General features: G+C 43.0%; 1 protein-coding gene and 1 long non-coding RNA gene across 7 annotated transcripts in view; one reads left to right on the forward strand and one right to left on the reverse strand.

Moving 5' to 3' along the window:
* Nucleotides 1–17,606, reverse strand: part of LOC116864167 — a 126,463-nt gene that overhangs the window by 72,381 nt on the left and 36,476 nt on the right. The window lies entirely within an intron of this gene.
* HSPB3 (heat shock protein family B (small) member 3) lies at nucleotides 12,426–13,058 on the forward strand. The gene has a single exon (XM_032851466.1). The coding sequence runs from the start codon at nucleotides 12,478–12,480 to the stop codon at nucleotides 12,928–12,930; it is 453 nt and encodes a 150-aa protein (XP_032707357.1). The 5' UTR covers nucleotides 12,426–12,477; the 3' UTR covers nucleotides 12,931–13,058.

A 17,606-nucleotide genomic window follows, 5' to 3' on the forward strand; every position in this document is an offset into this window, starting at 1 on the left:
AGATGTCTGTGTCACAGAGCAAGAGTTCATGAATTAATGGAATCATGTGATAGGTTTGGCCAGTTTTAGCCCCTTCACATTGGCCACAGAGTTGTGGCTTCTGGCTTGGTCATATATGATCTTATTCAAGAGAGTAAAACAGAGGAAAGCTTTATTACTTAGGTCCCTAGAAGTCCTGCAGATGATGCTGGAGGCTGGGGTTGGAAATGTTGCTTATGTCTGCTGGGTCACTGCAGAGGGCTTTGCAGTTATACTGGAACTTTCCAGGGGGTGGTGTGGGCCTTTTATGCTATATTTTCCCCTAATTCTGTTCTTTGCATTCCCCACTTCATGGAGTTTTACTATGTCAGATACACTGTACTTCTGTTTGTGTGATATGGCCCTTTGAAGGGCCATAGACATAGTAATATCTATGACTTTTTCACCCTCCCCCACCCCAAAAGAATCATTTTTTGCCTTCCAGGGGTTGATACCATACATGCTATTCATACTCTAGTCCACTTGTGCAGGAAAGTATGGAGAATGTGCACATTCATAAACTGAGAAGAAAGGGCCAAGGCAAATATACTCCTCCACTGGGAATCAGAGCTGAAGCTTCTCTGCTTGAGACCTTGGGCCACTGTGACAAAGGAACAACAAGACAGATTTTGGGCCGTTCTCTCCCATGGGTGCTGATGCTCAGAGGTCTTGAACCACAGGTGTTGACTCTGAACCTACCTCCTGTATGCTGATGCCATGTCAGGGTCAGCTTCCTGAGAACACATGGGTCCCAACTTGAGGGTGGTGTTGACTTCTTACTGCTGGGCATTGTGGTAGATGGCAACACCTCATCACCATGAACACCTGCTGGCTCTTCTTCATTGCCCTCCAGAGCCACCCTCCCCTGCTCTGCACTCAGGGACACTGACCACATGGATTACATCAATGGGCCCCTCGCCTCTGGCTTCCTGAGAGGCATGGTCAATGCGAGGCAATGTGGTGGGTTTGGGGGGTGAGGTTAGGTATTTCTTCTTCCAGCTCCTCCCCTCTCAGGTCACAGTAGTCTGCCCATGTGTCTGTAGTAAGGGCCTCCCCCCTGTCCGCTGGACCTGTCAAAAGCTCTCACTCTCGGTTCCAGCAGCTACCTCCTCTCCTTGGCTTCTCCAGACCTAATGCTTATAATAACTTCCTGCTCTTGCCAGTCCTAGGGGCATCTCATTATCTCTGTGCTTCTCCCCAGTTCTGCCCACCTCTGTAGTAGTCCATTTTTTGAACTCTCCTAAAATTACTCAGCTTGCAGATGACCTATTTCCTGCTGGGAACCTGGCTGACACACCTAATGCAGTGACCTGAATTAGGAACAGTGTTTTGAAATCTGGGGAAATAGTTCAGTGGGTAAAGGTCAAGTGGGATGTGTGTGTTTTCAGGAAGGGTAGGAAGGAGGAGATTCAGGTGATGGATGTGTAAAGACAGGTTTTGGGGGTACAGTCTTGAAGGCAGTAGAATATCAAAGTCTACATCTTTCAGGAGTTGGAGAAGTATTGTACAGTGCTGTGAGAAATGAATGTAATGCAGTTCATAAAAGCACATGCTGCAAGACCAAGATGTTATCACAAGGAGGTGCTTAAGAGATGGCTAGATTGTTGCAATGCTTCGCTGTGGCGTGGTAGTTAATGTTTTGCAGAAGAAATGAACACTTGAGAGTTTACTCTGTGCTAGAGTGCTGACATGACACTGCTCTTAAGGAGAGAGGTCTGTTGATTTTGTATCCTTCAGTCTACGAAGCCCATGAATTTGCAATGAGATGGTGCATTTTGCTTTGGGACTTAAGAAGAAAGCACTGTCAGCATAGTCCACCGTGAGGACTCCTGTCTGAATGTATCTCTTGCATGCTAATACAAACCACTGGGCTTTGTCCTGCCCTTTGATTATTACTGACAAGTTCTTGTAGGTGGCAAATTTCTAATACAAATTTTTATTAATCCCCAGTGGTTATTACCATTAAAGGACTAAGCAGGGGTTCCGCACATGTGGACACAACCCACATACCCAGTTTCTTAGTGGTCTCTCTAGTTCTTTCTGTGATCAATAAGCTAAAGCATATCACCTTGAGTTTGAATTATTTTTTCCATCTACGAGATCTAAGATCTTGGTTATGCTCTCTGCTTTGCAAACGACATAGACAGCTTAGCCAAGAATGTTCCTCTAGAATTCCCACCAAGGCCAGGAAGATGGCCCAGGTAGTTGCTTACAAATTTCAGGGACCCCAAGAAGATCCTTCTGCCCCCAAATACATCTCTAATAGCTTATATTTTGTCTGAAGTACTCTCTATTAGAGTTAGTCCTTCAAGTCATGGACTCATTGGGGTCTTGAGCCCCAGAATAAATTCCTCAAAGCTCTTTTGCCAGTAAGTATTTGCTTTTTAAAGGCTAACAGAAACCTACTCATACTAGCTCTAGAACTAAAGACAATTTTATCCAAATGATACAAATGTTTCACAGAGCACAAGTGTACAAAGTAGCCTGGGAAATTGGTTCTTAGCAATTTTTTGGTTTCTATAGAATTCCTAACTCCAAAGCAACTATTCTCTGAGGCTGTGTACATTCTCATTTCTGCTATTTCCTACTGAGAAAAAAGAGTGAGGCAGACATACAGATGGACCTTCTCTGCCTTGGCCCTCTCATGAAGGAAATGGCCACTTCAACTCTGTGCACACTTCAGTCCAAGGGTCAAGAAGATCCTAATGTCTCAGAATCTCAATTTCATATCCCCAAGAGAACACAGTTGGCTCAGCTCTGGTCAATGGTCCACCCTGGGTCCAGTCACCTGGACTGGGGATAAGACCACATGGTAGTTGCGCAGCCATGGGTGCCATTGGATCCGGCATCCAGAGAAGGGGACATGCAAGGCAGGTCTTCCAAGAGTATAGGGGAATAGTGTAGAAACATGGGAATCTCTTTCACAATATTATGAGGACAGACACCTATTTATTGACTCCTCCTATCCGATGGCAGGGGCCTCAGACACGACATGTGCTCTTGAGGCGCCTGCCCCTTTGCCAGCCTTCAGTGCGGGAGATAAGGCAACCCTAGATGGTACAGTGAAATGGACAGGAAAGGAGTTGCTGGGGTTGAGAAATGGGTTTGCACAAGGAGGAAAATTATCACGTTTTGGAAAGCACTCTGGCAGACTGTATATAATCAGCATAATACCTAAGTCTTTTCTTTCTTTCTTTTTCCTTTATTCTCCCCCACCTTTTTCTTACACTTAAAAGAGACCTTATAAATTCAGTCCAGTCCCTTGTTTTTTTTTTTTTTTTTTTCCCAGCTGAAAATGAGGTTCATGGAGGTTATAATGATCTGCCTGGGGTTACAAAGCTAGTTAGGATCCTGGTTTTTATCTCTGCCCCTGACTGCTGGTCCTTCATGCTTCTTTCCGCCCTCCTATCTCCAATCCTGCATTTTATTTAACTTGACATCCTTATCTGGCCTTTCAGTTAAATTATGTTGTGGAAGAAATCACTCACAAACCCCCAAGAACCATTTGTGAGCAAGCTACAGTAAATATTTCTTGGGAATTACCCTCAGGTTAAAAAAGCAGCCTCGAGTTTCTCAAGCTTAGTAGCTCAGCAACTAAAAAGTAATGTTAATGCCACCAAAGGGCTTAAAAGCAAATTGTGGAAAAAGGGAAAAAAATCATTTGATCATAGTTGATAAAGACAGTCCTGGTATGACAGGGAAGCTTTAGTACATTCCTCCTGGGGTCTGGCTTGGTCTGAACCTTGTCTGTACAGAATTAGTGACTTGTAGAGTTACCCAGTAACATCTTATATTTGCCAAGACCTTGATTAATAGCTGCTACTGAGTGAAGTGGGTCAGCTTTCCCCTCAAAGAGCTTCATTCCTCCTGTGTGTTACCAATAATAACATCTAACATTTAGCGAACACTTCTTATGTGCTGGGTTCTATTCTAAATGATATCTCTTCTAATCCTCAAAATAACCTTAAAAGGTATAGGTATTTTCCCCATTTTCCTGGCTAAGAAAAAATTAAGCCTTAGAAATTGTCATGACTTAGCAGAGAAGGTCAATTATCATATGGTTTCACTTACTTGTGGAACATAAGGAATAACATGGAGGACATTAGAAGGAAAGGCAAAGTGAAGGGGGGGGGATCAGAGGGAGAGATGAGCCATAGAAGACTGTGGACTCTGAGGAACAAATTGAGGATTTTAGAGGGGTCGGGGGTGGGAATATGGGTGAGGTTGGTGATGGGTATTAAGGAGGGCACATAGTGCATGGAGCACGGGGTGTTATATGTACACAATGAATCTTGGAACAATACATCATAAACTAATGATGTATTGTATGGTGACTAACATAACACAATTAAAAAAAAGAAAGAAAAAAGAAATGTCGTGACTTGCTCTGGAACAAGCAGAAAATAAAGAGCAGAGTGAGGATTCAATACAGGTCTTTATGTCCCTAAAAACTGTTCCTTCCTTTACTCACGTTACTATGATGCCTCTTTAGGTATATTTATGTAGAACCAGCATAGTTTACACTTGGTAGTTTTCTTTCTTTTCTTTCTTTTTTTAAATATATTTTATTTATTTTTTAAATAATTTTTAAAAAAGACTTTATTTATTTATTTATTTGACAGAGAGAGATCACAAGTAGGCAGAGAGGCAGGCAGAGAGAGAGAGGGAGAAGCAGGCTCCCTGCAGAGCAGAGAACCTGATGTGGGGCTCGATCCCAGGACCCTGGGATCATGACCTGAGACGAAGGCAGAGGCTCAACCCCCTGAGCCACCCAGGCGCCCCTTATTTATTTATTTGACAGACAGAGATCACAAGCAGGCAGAGAGACAGGCGGGGGTTGGTGGGGAAGCAGGCTCCTTGCTGAGCAGAGATCCCGATACGGGGCTTGATCCCAAGACCCTGAGATCATGACCTGAGCGGAAGGCAGATGCTTAACCAATTGAGCCACCCAGGCACCCCAGCACTTGGTAGTTTTTAACTGGAAAGCAAGGGTTAAACATTTATTCTTCAAAAATTTCCCAATCTTCATCCTGCACTGCCCTCCTAATAAGAATGAACTAAAAGCTGCAAAGTTTTGGCCAAATTGTGAAATGGGCTTAGTGTATGAGGACTTTTATTTGGAATATCAAGTCAAAAGACAAGAGGAATAAGAATTGCTCATTTAGAATTTCTGATACTAATCTCTTATCAGTGTAATTCTAGTCACTCCCACCAGAGGGCAGTTATCACATAAAAATATGAAACCCCTCCTGGCTTCACTTTCAGACCACCAAGTCACATCACATCTGGATTTAGTTTTACAGCTCAGTACAGATCCTGAGAAGATCTCTGCTGATTTCAAGTCTGAAACTTGATATGAAACTTAATATGTCCTGCCGACCCCCCCCCTTTTTTTTTGCTTTGCAACTGAAAGGAACTTCTGATATCTTAGAAACCATCTTTTTATTTATTTATTTATTTATTTTTTTAAATTTTATTTTTTATAAACATATATTTTTTTCCCCAGGGGTACAGGTCTGTGAATCGTCAGGCTTACACACTTCACAGCACTCACCATATCACATACTCTCCCCAACATCCATAACCCAGCTACCCTATCCCTGCCCCCCTGCCCCCACAACCCTCAGTTTGTTTTGTGAGATTAAAAGTCTCTTATGGTTTGTCTCCTTCCCAATCCCATCTTGTTTCATTTTTTCTTCCCTACCCTCCAAACCCCCATGTTGCCTCTCAAATTCCTTATATCAGGGAGATCATACAATAATTGTCTTTCTCTGATTGACTTATTTCGCTCAGCATGATACCCTCTAGTTCCATCCACATTATTGCAAATGGCCAGATTTCATTTCTTTTGATGGCTGCATAGTATTCCTATATATATATATCACATCTTCTTTATCCATTCATCTGTTGATGGACATCTAGGCTCTTTCCATAGTTTGGCTATTGTAGACATTGCTACTATAAACATTTGGGTGCACGTGCCCCTTTGGATCACTATGTTTGTACCTTTAGGGTAAATACCCAGTAGTGCGATTGCTGGGTCGTAGGGTAGTTCTATTTTCAACTTTTGGAGGAACCTCCATGCTGTTTTCCAGAGTGGCTGCACCAGCTTGCATTCCCATCAACAGTGTAGGAGGGTTCCCCTTTCTCCGCACCCTCGCCAGCATCTGTCATTTCTGGACTTGTTAATTTTAGCCATTCTGACTGGTGTGAGGTGGTATCTCATTGTGGTTTTGATTTGTATTTCCCTGATGCCGAGTGATGTGGAGCACTTTTTCATGTGTCTGTTGGCCATCTGGATGTCTTCTTTGCAGAAATGTCTGTTCATGCCCTCTGCCCATTTCTTGATTGGAAAAAAAAAATGTTTAAAGCAGGATACGGGCCATCCAGTTCTCAGCTCTATCAGCCGTGCCCCCCCCCCAGGAACACTTGCTAACCAGTTCTCTCCTTTCCATCAGACTAACAGTCAATTTTCTTAAAAGCATCTAATTAAAACCAAACAAACCTATCAGACCTTATGTCAGGCTCTAGGGAATTCTTTCCATCCCCACCAACCTGGCTCCTCGAAATTGTAGTCTGTATGTGATATTCACACCCCAACCAGCTGCAGTTTAACTTCTGCCCCTGCCTTGCCTCTGATTCTCCCCTTAGTACCTTTACTAGTTAAATAAATAGAAATAGTACCTTTACTAGTTAAATCAAAGACACCCTTGCTGCTAAATCTATGCTCCATTCTTGTCTACCTTAACCTCATCACGTTTGACCGAAGCTGTGCTGTTTGGTCTTGTTGCACTCCTCACTTCCCTGCATTACTCAATGTCTTACCACCGGCACAGAAGGAAAACCAGTTTGCACCATCACAATCTCTCTGCAGAAAAGTAATTCACCCCACAAAGATGATACACGACCTTGCTTAATAACATAAAACGTTAACTGTTTTCCAGACTGTGGGTTGTGACCGATTTGGGGGTTGTGAAATAAACTTAGTGAGTTGCAAGGCTCACTGTTAAGCTCAGTGGAATTGATTAGAGACCATCAGAGTGGATCACATGTAGTAAAACTAAGTGTTTCGTGCCTAGAATGTGCATAGGTTTTCTCACTGGGTGGGGAGGCTAACCAAATTTCTTTTTGTGGGTCTAGTCAGAAAAGTAAAAAGTAAAAAAGGCACTGATTTGGGTCTTCATGAAGGTAACTCCAATATTCCAGAATAGAACCTACACTTTAATTTGGAAACACAGAACAAAAATCTTCAGCAAAAATCTTTCACAAAAATCTTGATTTTGAAGAGATAAAAAAAATAGTGTTAACTTTAAAATAGGATTCTGGTTCACTCCTGGAGCAACCAGTAAAAATTTAGACAGCTTTGACAAGGTTCTGTTGTCCCAACAGAAATGACACATGAGGCTCTCCACAATCCGGCGCCTGCTCACCTCTCAGCCTCATGTCCCCACTTCGTACTTTGTAATCTACACAGCAGCCACACCAAGTCCTCTGTGTCCTGCAATCGCACAATTTTGGCTCCAGACCCTGTAACATGCCATTTCAGGACAGGGAACACCCCAATCCCCTGCCTCCTTACCTTCCCTGCCCAAAGCTTCATCTGCCCGACTCTGTGGTCCATCTCATCCCTGAGAGATCAATCCTCCTAGGGAAGCTTCTCAGACTCCAAGCCTAATTGTTACTGAAATCCCCAAATAAGCTCCTGTCCATGAGGGTCCAGGAGAGCAAGTCATGAGGCCAACGAGAGCAGTCTTTCCCACCTGTTTTAAAGATTTTTTTTTTTTTATTTGTCAAAGAGAGAGAGAACACAAGCAGGCAGAGCGGCAGGCAGAGGCAGAGAGAGAAGCAGGCTCCCTGCTGAGCAAGGAGCCCGATGCGGGACTCGATACCAGGACCCTGGGATCACGACCTGAGCCGAAGGCAGTGGCTTAACCAACTGAGCCACCCAGGTGTCCCTTTCCCACCTGTTTTATTATTGCACTGTGCCGCTCACCCCAAGAAGTCTTTTGAGACCTTTTTCACCTAATGCTCCTCCTGTCCCCTGTGAAATTTTAATACCACAGATACAAGACATGTCTGTTTGTGTACTGTGGCCCTTTGGAGGGCCACAAACCATTATCTAACAGTTAAGATTTTACATAATCTTAAATTACATGCATTTTTTTCTCTATAAGGACCAATTTTTGTCCCTTGTGGGTGATTGTCCCCACTGAGAATTCATGGAATAAAATAAAACTCTGCTAGCCCTCTCAAGGGAGCTAGGAATAAAACAGTTTACGTTCTTTCCTGATGAGAAGCTTATGTCAAATACTGAAGGTGCAGGAAGATGAAGTATAGACTTAACAATGAGGCTGACTTCGACCTAACCAAGGTGGAGTTGGCAGTAGGGCAAAAGTTATTCTGCAGCAGGGTGGAGACTGACCACTGAATCCAGGCTACAAATCCAAGGAGTGGGGCTGGGAGGGGATGAGAATCACTAGCTTGAAGGTGACAGAAGATCTAGGAAGTCTTATTCCACGAAGATGGGACATACTTGACCTTAGGCTGATGGAGTGTGGATACTGAGAGACTGGAGAATACCCAGGAAGGGGTAAGTGGCTGGATGAAAGTCCAGAGGAGGAGGGAGGGAACATGGGAATCACAGGCCAGGGATAAAAGGGTAGAGGAAGCTTCTCTTCCTCTGCGATGTCTGGGTGTGAATGTACAAGGCCTCAGGGAAGTCAATTCATTGGGAGAGTGAGATCAGGCCACAAGGGAAGGCCAGAGGAGTGGAAGACATCTATAGCATCCCCTTTGGAGAAACTTCAGAAGCTGATTGAAGTACATGGAAGGATGGCCAAATGGCATCAAGGACCAAGTGAAATAAGAAGTACAAAATCTATAGCAGTGTGACGTCTTCTTTCCTATCACTTTCCAGGTGCTGTCTTGGGTGTAGGGACACATCAGCGAACCCTAAGTTTCTGACCCCAGACTGCCATTGTCTGCCTTGCCCAACTGGAATGTAAAGTCATGAGTAAGATGGCTTTCCATACTGGTCATGGTGATGAAGAGAAAACAGAGTACTGTAATGGAGTGACAGGTGGATGACTTCACTGGATGGTCAGGAAAGGCCTGCCTGAAGAGATGACATTTGATCTGAGGCCTGAATGGTACAAAAAGGGCAACCTTGAGACATTCTGAGAGTGGAACTTTCAAAACAAGACGGTCTCTAGTACAACAGGAACAAGGAAGAAATAAGCTTGTCTTCAAGGACAAATAGTGTGGCTGGATCATAGGATCAAGAGAAGAGATGGGGAAGAGGTCAGCAGGGACTGAGTACTGTTGACCTTTGAACAGTGGGAGGTTAGGGGTACCAACACCCTACACAGTCAAAAATCCGAGTATAACTTTTGACTCTCCTAAAACTTAACTACTAATAGCCCTCTATTGACTGGAAGCCTTATCCATAACATGAACAGTTGATGAACACACATTTTGCATGTTATAAGTATTATATTGTATTCTTATAATAAGGTAAACTAGAAAGAAAAGAAAAGAAGATGTTATTAGGAAAACCACAAGGAAGAGAAAATGCATTTGTAGTATTATACTGGATTTATAGGGAAAACAAAAACAAAAACAACCCAGGGAGGAAGGACAGTAGGGCAAGAAGTAGGGCAGAAACACCAGTTTGGAAGCCTGGTGGATTCTCCAAAGGGAGAAAGCGTCGAGGTAGTTGATGAGGTGGAGGAGGGCAGTTCAAGGGTGGGCAGGATCAAAGGGCAGTTTTGGGAAAACGCTGAGAGAGGTCTTGGGTGTTGCATCAGAAATGTGGATGCTCATTTCTAACTGCAGCAAGTCATACACACAATCCCACATGGAAACACCTCTCACAACTCCTTGCCTATTTTCAAGGTTCCTGGAGGCGATAAACTGTAAGATTACTAGATACATTTTTCTCTGCCCAACCGAACAATATCTTTGCAGTTTTTTTTTTTAAGTTTATTTTTTAGAGCAGTTTTAGTTTTTAGGTTTTCAGTTTAAGTTCTTTAAATAGGCTTTATTTCTTTTTTTTTTAATTTTAAAAAATTTTAAAAAAGATTTTATTTATTTATTTGAAAGTAGGCAGCGAGAGAGGCAAAGAAAGAGAGAGAGAGAGAGGAGGAAGCAGGCTCCCTGATGAGCAGAGAGCCTGATGTGGGACTTGAACCCAGGACCCTGAGATCAAGCAGAGGCTTATTCCATTGAGCCACCCATGCACCCTAAGCTTTATTTCTTACAGCAATTTTTAGAGCATGGTCAGAGGAGGGAGAGATGAACAGGTAGAGCACAGAAGATTATTATGGTGGTGAAGCTACTCTGTATGATACTATAATAGTGAGTACACGCCCTTATACATTTTTCCAAATCCACACAATGCACACCACCAAACCCTAATGGACACTGTGGGTCATCATGTCAACGCAGAGTCATTAGTTTCAACAAATGTAACACTCTGGTGGGGGTACTGGCAATGGGGGATGCTATGCCTATATGGGGGTAGGGGTTATATAAAAAACCTCTGTACCTTCTCAGTTTTGCCTTGGCGGTTTCAAGTATTTTAAAGCCAAATCCTTAGTATCTTATCTATTTCCTGCCACAGGCAGTGTGCTCTCTTCTTGACTTACCTCTCAGAATAGCACTGATGAAAACAGCTCTCAATATTTTATGAGTCAGAGGACATTAAAATATCTAAAAGAGTACATGTTCCGGTGCCTGGGTGGCTCAGCTGGTTGAGTGTCTGTCTGTCTTCAGCTCAGGTCATGATCCAGGGGTCCTGGGAGGGAGCACCACAGGCTCCCTGTTCAGCAGGAAGTCTCCTCCCTCTGCCCCTCCCCCTGCTTGTTCGTTTTTTTTTTCTCTCTCTCTCCCCCAAATAAATAAAAAAGTCTTTAAGAAAAAAAAAAAAAGAGTACATGTTCCTCTCTAAGGCCACCAACTTGTAAAGTGCAGGTCAAAAAAGCTGAGTGTAAACAGCATTATTAAAGCATGTTCTTTAAGCACATACCAAAATGTCTGTAGAGGTTTTTAGAGTAATAAAAAGGACCCAAGGGAGGTCGTTCCCTTCTGTTTTCTGACACTTACTGTTTTAGACATTTTTCTATCACTCTAAGAAAATGGATATATGATTTTTAAGGAAAGGTATTCCTGACTCCACCCATTCTAAAAAATACAAATCTCCATGGAGTGGAAGTTTTTTACATTTTAAAACTTCTTGTGCATTTGTACCTTACACACACTGTAGGAATAAAAAGCACAAATGTGTTTTATGGTGAAAAGTCAGTGTCCCTCCAGCCCCTGCCTCCCAACCACTGATATCATCACAGGAGGCAGCCAGTGTTCCGTGGTGTTCAGCCACATATCTTCCAGAGAGGTTCTATTTATATAAGCCAATACCTACTTACTAAAAAAGCATAAATAGTAGCATATTATCTGCTGTTCTGGATTCTTCTTTTTATTAAGCATGTTTTGGAAATCCTTCTCCAGCAATGGATAGAGTTGCCTCATTTGTTTTTTCAATGTAAGTTGAATATAAAGGGTGTGATAATTAAGAAACTGCGTGTCATTTACTTTTGCCTTTTAATAGCAGAGCTACAACTAGATCAATCCTCAGTTTTCTGGGCTTTACTATCAAATAGTTCAATGCTTTAACATTTTACCCTCCCCTGTGGCTTTATTTTCATTGCTAAGTTCCCCACTCTATGCCCCCGTCCACTCCCATCTGAGGTTTGACATCATTATCTAACTTAGTCATGTGATCTCATTTTTGATAAATCAGATGTAATAAGCCCAGAAGACTTGGCTCAGGTGTCCCTTAAGGACAAATGATGAAAAGATGAAAAGAAAAGAAAATGCATAGACCAGAGGGGTGAGAGTTGGTCACATGTCTGAGATTTGAGTACCTGTGTGTGTGTCTTAACTCCTAGTCAATTATAGCTACATTCATCCCTCCCAGCTTTGCACCTGGGGACAAGGACGAATGCAGTCTTAGCTCATATTATAAGATGAGTGCACATCTTTGGACTGTTCTAACAAGCCACAGTCCCTTAGATCACTGTAGTTCAAGGACAGACACACACTCAGAGATTTTTTTTTTTTAAACGCTGTTTCTGATTCTGAGTCTCTTTTTCTCTTGAGGCAAGCAAAGCAGACACACTTGCCAAGGATAACTGAGAATGTAAGGACTATCCTTGCCTGGGCAGCTTGAGCGGGCTGCGCGCTAAATGCAGCTTTGAACCATACCCTATAAATAGCTGTTCATTGTCAGCGTGTGTGAAAAGACAAGAGTGGGTGTGTGGTGGTATGATTCAGGCCTAATGAAGGCGTCGCGTCTGCGCAGGGTGACAACTGGTAATCTAGCCAGTAGGCAACCGGAAGGGCTTGCCTCTGACCAAACGCAGACTGAAGGGAAGCTGTTTGACACCGGTTTTGCCTCCAACCATGGCAAAAATCATCCTGAGGCACCTCATTGAGACGCCAGTGCGCTACCAGGAGGAGTTTGAAGCTCGAGGCTTGGAAGACTGCAGGCTGGACCACGCTTTGTACGCACTGCCGGGGCCAACTACTGCGGACCTGAGAAAAGCCAGGGAGGCCCAGCTTCCTCCGGTGGACTCAGAGGCCAAGATGCCGGCCCAAGAAGGCAAATCCCGCTTCCAGATCCTGCTGGACGTGGTCCAGTTCCTCCCTGAAGATATCATCATTCAGACCTTCGAAGGCTGGCTGCTGATCAAGGCTCAGCACGGAACCAGAATGGATGAGCATGGTTTTATCTCAAGAAGTTTCACCCGACAGTATAAACTGCCAGATGGCATCGAAACCAAAGATTTGTCGGCCGTCCTCTGTCACGATGGAATTCTGGTGGTGGAAGTAAAGGAGCCAGCGGGGACTCAGTGAAATCTTATCAATTCCTGTTCATACGGCAGGAGGAACATTGTAGTTCAGCCAACGGTACCAAGGGGATGTTTGTATTAACCACATTTGAAATGATTTTTATAAGATTGAAAATAGAAACGTAGTTCCTGGTATGTTGAGGTTGTGTTTGTTATTCTTACTCAGAGAGGAAAATTGTTAAATGTCTCTATAGCTCAAAGGGATGCTAATCCTACACCTGAAACATTGACAGTTTAGGAGACAATGTGGATTCTAGTGAAGATTCAGACTTATTTCTTCATTGCCCCAAGAAATGTCCCAGAAAATGGCAAAAGAGTCATATGAATTTCTTATCCATTTTATGAAAACTTTCTCTATTGCTAAAAAAAAGTTGTGATTCCCTTCACTTGACAAGCTTTTCTTTTTCTTTTTTTTTTGACAAGCTTTTCAAGGAATTTTAATTGAAGTGGAATCTGTAAATATAGAATCTGAAAGTTGAAATACAGCAGTTAGGAATTGGGCCTGAAATGTATTTATGATTCATTACAGCTGTTACTGCCTTAAATGTAATACTGGAATTTTCAGATGTAAATTTTATTAAAAAAAAAGTTCTAAATATGTACCTCATTTTTAAAAAGTCAAACTGAGTGCTGGATTGATGTATTTTTAACAACAGCATATGTTCTGTGGATATTTATGCAATGTTACAAACTTATGTGTTGACTCATATTCTTATAAGTTTGTATTAAGTTTAGGAAACCACTTTAGAAAGTGTAATTACTGAATTCAAAGAGTTTTACTCTACATTCTTTGATGCTACTTAGAATTTTAGATTTTAGAAGACAGCAAAATACACTGCATCTGCTGTCTCTGCATAATCCTTAGCTTTAAATAGCCTGGCAGGTAGTAGAGTTTCCCAGGCCAGAGCTTGCACAGAGACTGAGAAGTGCTGAGACACTGATGGAGGTTAAGGATTTGCTTTAGGAATATTGCCATCAACAGCTGGTCTGTGACATTCCAAAGATTTGCTATCTCATTCTGTACATGCTAAATATTTCTCGGGAGGAAGTGGCCACTTTTACCCTGCACCCCATGTGTGCGGCCAGCGAGCCTGTGCACAGTGCTGGGAATAGAAGGGGCTGGGTGTGCAAAGAGCCAGGATGGACACAGGCCACTGACGACACACCTGTCCTCCTCCACAGCGCTCTGTTGTTCGAGTGACCACGTAAGAGACACGAAGGAAGAGAAAAAGACACCAAACAGTTCTAAAAAATATTTTGAAAGCAAATGTAATTGGAGAGATGTGTTTACAATATAATTAAATTGTAAAGATTTTGAAGCTGAATATTAATGGTTATTCACTGAGGTTTGTGCATCATAAGAAATTTTGTTTGACAAAGTGAATATCACAGTCCAGCTTTGCTACATTACAAAGATGATCATAATTAATGGGACTCCATCTAATACGATTAGAGCTGGGATACCATTTTTCCCACTTTAGATTATTCTTTCTCAATGATTGGCAGGATGGTAGGGAAACAAAGTAGTGCTTTGAGAGTAAACCAATCAATAAAAACATCCCTCTCATTTGGCCTTAACCCTACTCTAGAGAAGATCCTACTTCTGGGAAAATTCAGGAAGTAAAATTATTTTTTTTTAAGATTTTATTTATTTATTTGAGAGAGAGAGAACGAGAGAGAGAGAGAGAGTGCAGCACGCATGAAGTGGGTGGGGAGGCAGAGGGACAAGCAGACTCCCCACTAAGCTGGGAGCCTGACATAGGGCTGATCCCAGGACCCTGAGATCATGACCAGAGCAGAAGGGAGACGCTCAACTGCAGAGGCTCAACTGACTAAGCCAACCAGGTGCCCCAAGAAGTAAAATTCTTACCATGAGGAGCAACCAATAGAAACTTTTCCTTTAAAAATGAACACTAAAATAACCATCTCATCCAATTAGCATTATTTTTTCTTAAGGTATATTTAAAAGTATTACATAACCATTCTTTGATTTGGAAAATATACAAAACCCTATAACAAATTTTAAAAAATTCTCTTATTACTATGAGGTTGCTACTTCAAATTTCTAGTTCCGTCTTCCCTTATGCATAAATACATATATCACTTTTCACAAAGTTAGGATTATATTTGCATGGCGTTTGATGCCCCAATCATTCTGGTTACTGTCTGTTGCCAGCCCCATGTCGTGCCAACCCAAACCCATCACTCACCCTTGCCAGCCCCATTCTGAGCCCAAGCAGGCTGACCCCCACGAGCTGCCATCACTCTAGTTTCCAGCTGGCTTCAGACAATGGAAGTGCTGACCGGAGGCCAGAGACTGGAGAGAGGATTCGTGGGCAGGAGAGGACAAAGTTCAGGGCATTTCCTTCTGTCAACCTGCTGGGATGAGGTGCTGGCAGGCCCGTGTCTCTCCTTGACTACACCTTTGGAGAAGTGACCATTTCTCTAGGCCTCTCGCTTGGACTGGGCTTGGGTGTCCTAATGCTGTTGCCTCTTTTTGCCCCATCAGCAGTTGGCATGATCCTGTTTTCTGCCCTTTCTTGTCCCCGGTCTTCACCATCCTCTATCGATTCCTCTTACTTTGTCTGCTTTCCCCTCAGTGGTCCCTTCTTAGAGCCCCTTTAAGGTGATGAAATTCTGTTTTCCTCCAGAACTCTGACTGCTTATCTTCTTAAGTGTGTGTGTGTGTGTGTGTGTGTGTGTGTGTGTGTGTGTTTAAACTGCATCTCTTGCTTTTATACCAAACAGAAGTTGATTTGTAATGGCTATGCACTATTCCAACTCAGATAAAACATATTATAATTTAACCATTCCTTTTCAGTACTGGTCCCAATAGGAAACAGATAGCAATGTCAAAATTAGAATAATTTAAATTAGAATAATTTACTTGTAAAGAGATCGATTTCACAGGAGTGGGCAGGGTGAAGAAGAGCTGTAGGGGACAGTGTATAACCTGAGCGTAGCAGTGTGCAGCTGTTCTGTTCCCTGGGTCCAAAGAGATGAGAGGAGGAAGCAGGTCTCAGGAATCAAGATTGTCAGATGGAGGAGACCACCAGCTGTGACTTTCTTTTGATGATACAAACAGCCCCAGGTGACCTCTCCCTGGTGTCAGGAAAATAAATACTTTACCCTTCTAATCTCCTACCAGGATGCCCCACTGGTGGGACGTAAGTGGTAGCTGGAGGGCGTGGGTACCCTGTTGATTTGGTTCTAGAGCCTCCCAGAGCAGGGGGCAGGGTGGAAAAAACGTGGAGAGTGACTCCTGTGGACTGAGGGGAAAATATCCAGCACTCCTGTGAAGTGAGTACTATTGTTACAGCTCTTTTGGACAAACTTGAAATACAGCCTGAGACATGGATTGAGGTACTGACGCTTTATTTGGGAAGTGCAAGCCCAGAACGGTAAAAGTGAGGCAATAGGGGGAAAGAGGCGAGAAAAAAATGGGAAGCAAAGTGAGGTGATGTGTTACTATGTTGACCACCATGGGACGATGAGCTATGAAGAGACTCAGCAGGCTCTTGGCAAGGATGTTGGCTTAGCACCTGGAACCTCTCCAGAAGATCTTTGGGAAGAAATAAAATCTTAAAGCAATCCACAGGGAAGAAAAAAAAGAGGGAACTTGCTTGCATGGTCCCTACTATTTCCTGTTTCCCCTTAGTCAAGGTTTAGCTTCACAGGGAACAGACTCTCCTGCACTTCTGGGGTGTATCACCCAAACCCTTCATGGCTGCTCAGAAAACCAGACGTTGTACCCCACAGTGTGACGTTTCATCCATGCTGAGAGCAAAAGGAGACTCAGCATGGTTAGGGGTCACTCAGAGTGAGAAACACAGGCTCAGGGTTTCAACGTGGCTTCCAGCCACCTTAGGAGACTGGCAGCAGCTCTGGTGGCAGCATCCTGGGCTGCAAGGCAGGGGAGACCCTCAGGAAGAAGAAGGCAGATGGAAAGGCACACAGGCTTTGTATCCACCGCAACCCCAAATCCAGAGCTGTGGGAAGGGGGAGCCAGGCAAATCACATAGTCCTATAGCATCTACTGCATATGTATTCCAGACTGCCTTCAAATTTTATGGATTCTAATATCACCTTATATTTTTATCTAATTTTTTATTAGCTTAAGTGCAAAATCAGTTCTCTTAAACTTCTCCAGGATTTTTCTTTTCCTGTAGATTGTGGATCAAAGATTTCTTTTTGTTTTTGTTGAAGTATTTTATTTACTCATTTGTCAGAGAGAGAGAGCACAAGCAAAGAGAACAGCAGGCAGAGGGAGAAGCAGACTCTTGGCTGAGCAGGGAGTCCGATGCGGGACTCGATCCCTGGACCCTGGGATCATGACCTGAGCTGAAGGCTGATGTTTAAACAGCTGAGCCACCCAGGCATCCCTGTTTTTGTTTTAAGTTGCCTAATTTTTATCCTGGAAGCCCAGAAGTCATTATGATGTGGGAAACAAAGGCAGAAGAAAAATTATTAAATTTCCTTACTACTTACGGCCCATTGACAAGTCCTTGAAACAGGCAGAGTGACATTCCTCTAGGAACTCAGCTGCCTCAATGTTAATACTTTGCTAAGGGCAAAAGGCAATCTTAGCCTGACCCTCCAGAATCCTAAAGTCTACTTTGACATATAAAAATTCCTTTGGAAACTTCCTTTATCTCTACTCCCCAGGATACACATCAGCAA

The sequence above is a fragment of the Lontra canadensis genome, unplaced genomic scaffold (assembly GCF_010015895.1).
Source record: "Lontra canadensis isolate GAN:19392208 unplaced genomic scaffold, GSC_riverotter_1.0 scaffold5, whole genome shotgun sequence".
NCBI classification, from domain to species: domain Eukaryota; kingdom Metazoa; phylum Chordata; class Mammalia; order Carnivora; family Mustelidae; genus Lontra; species Lontra canadensis.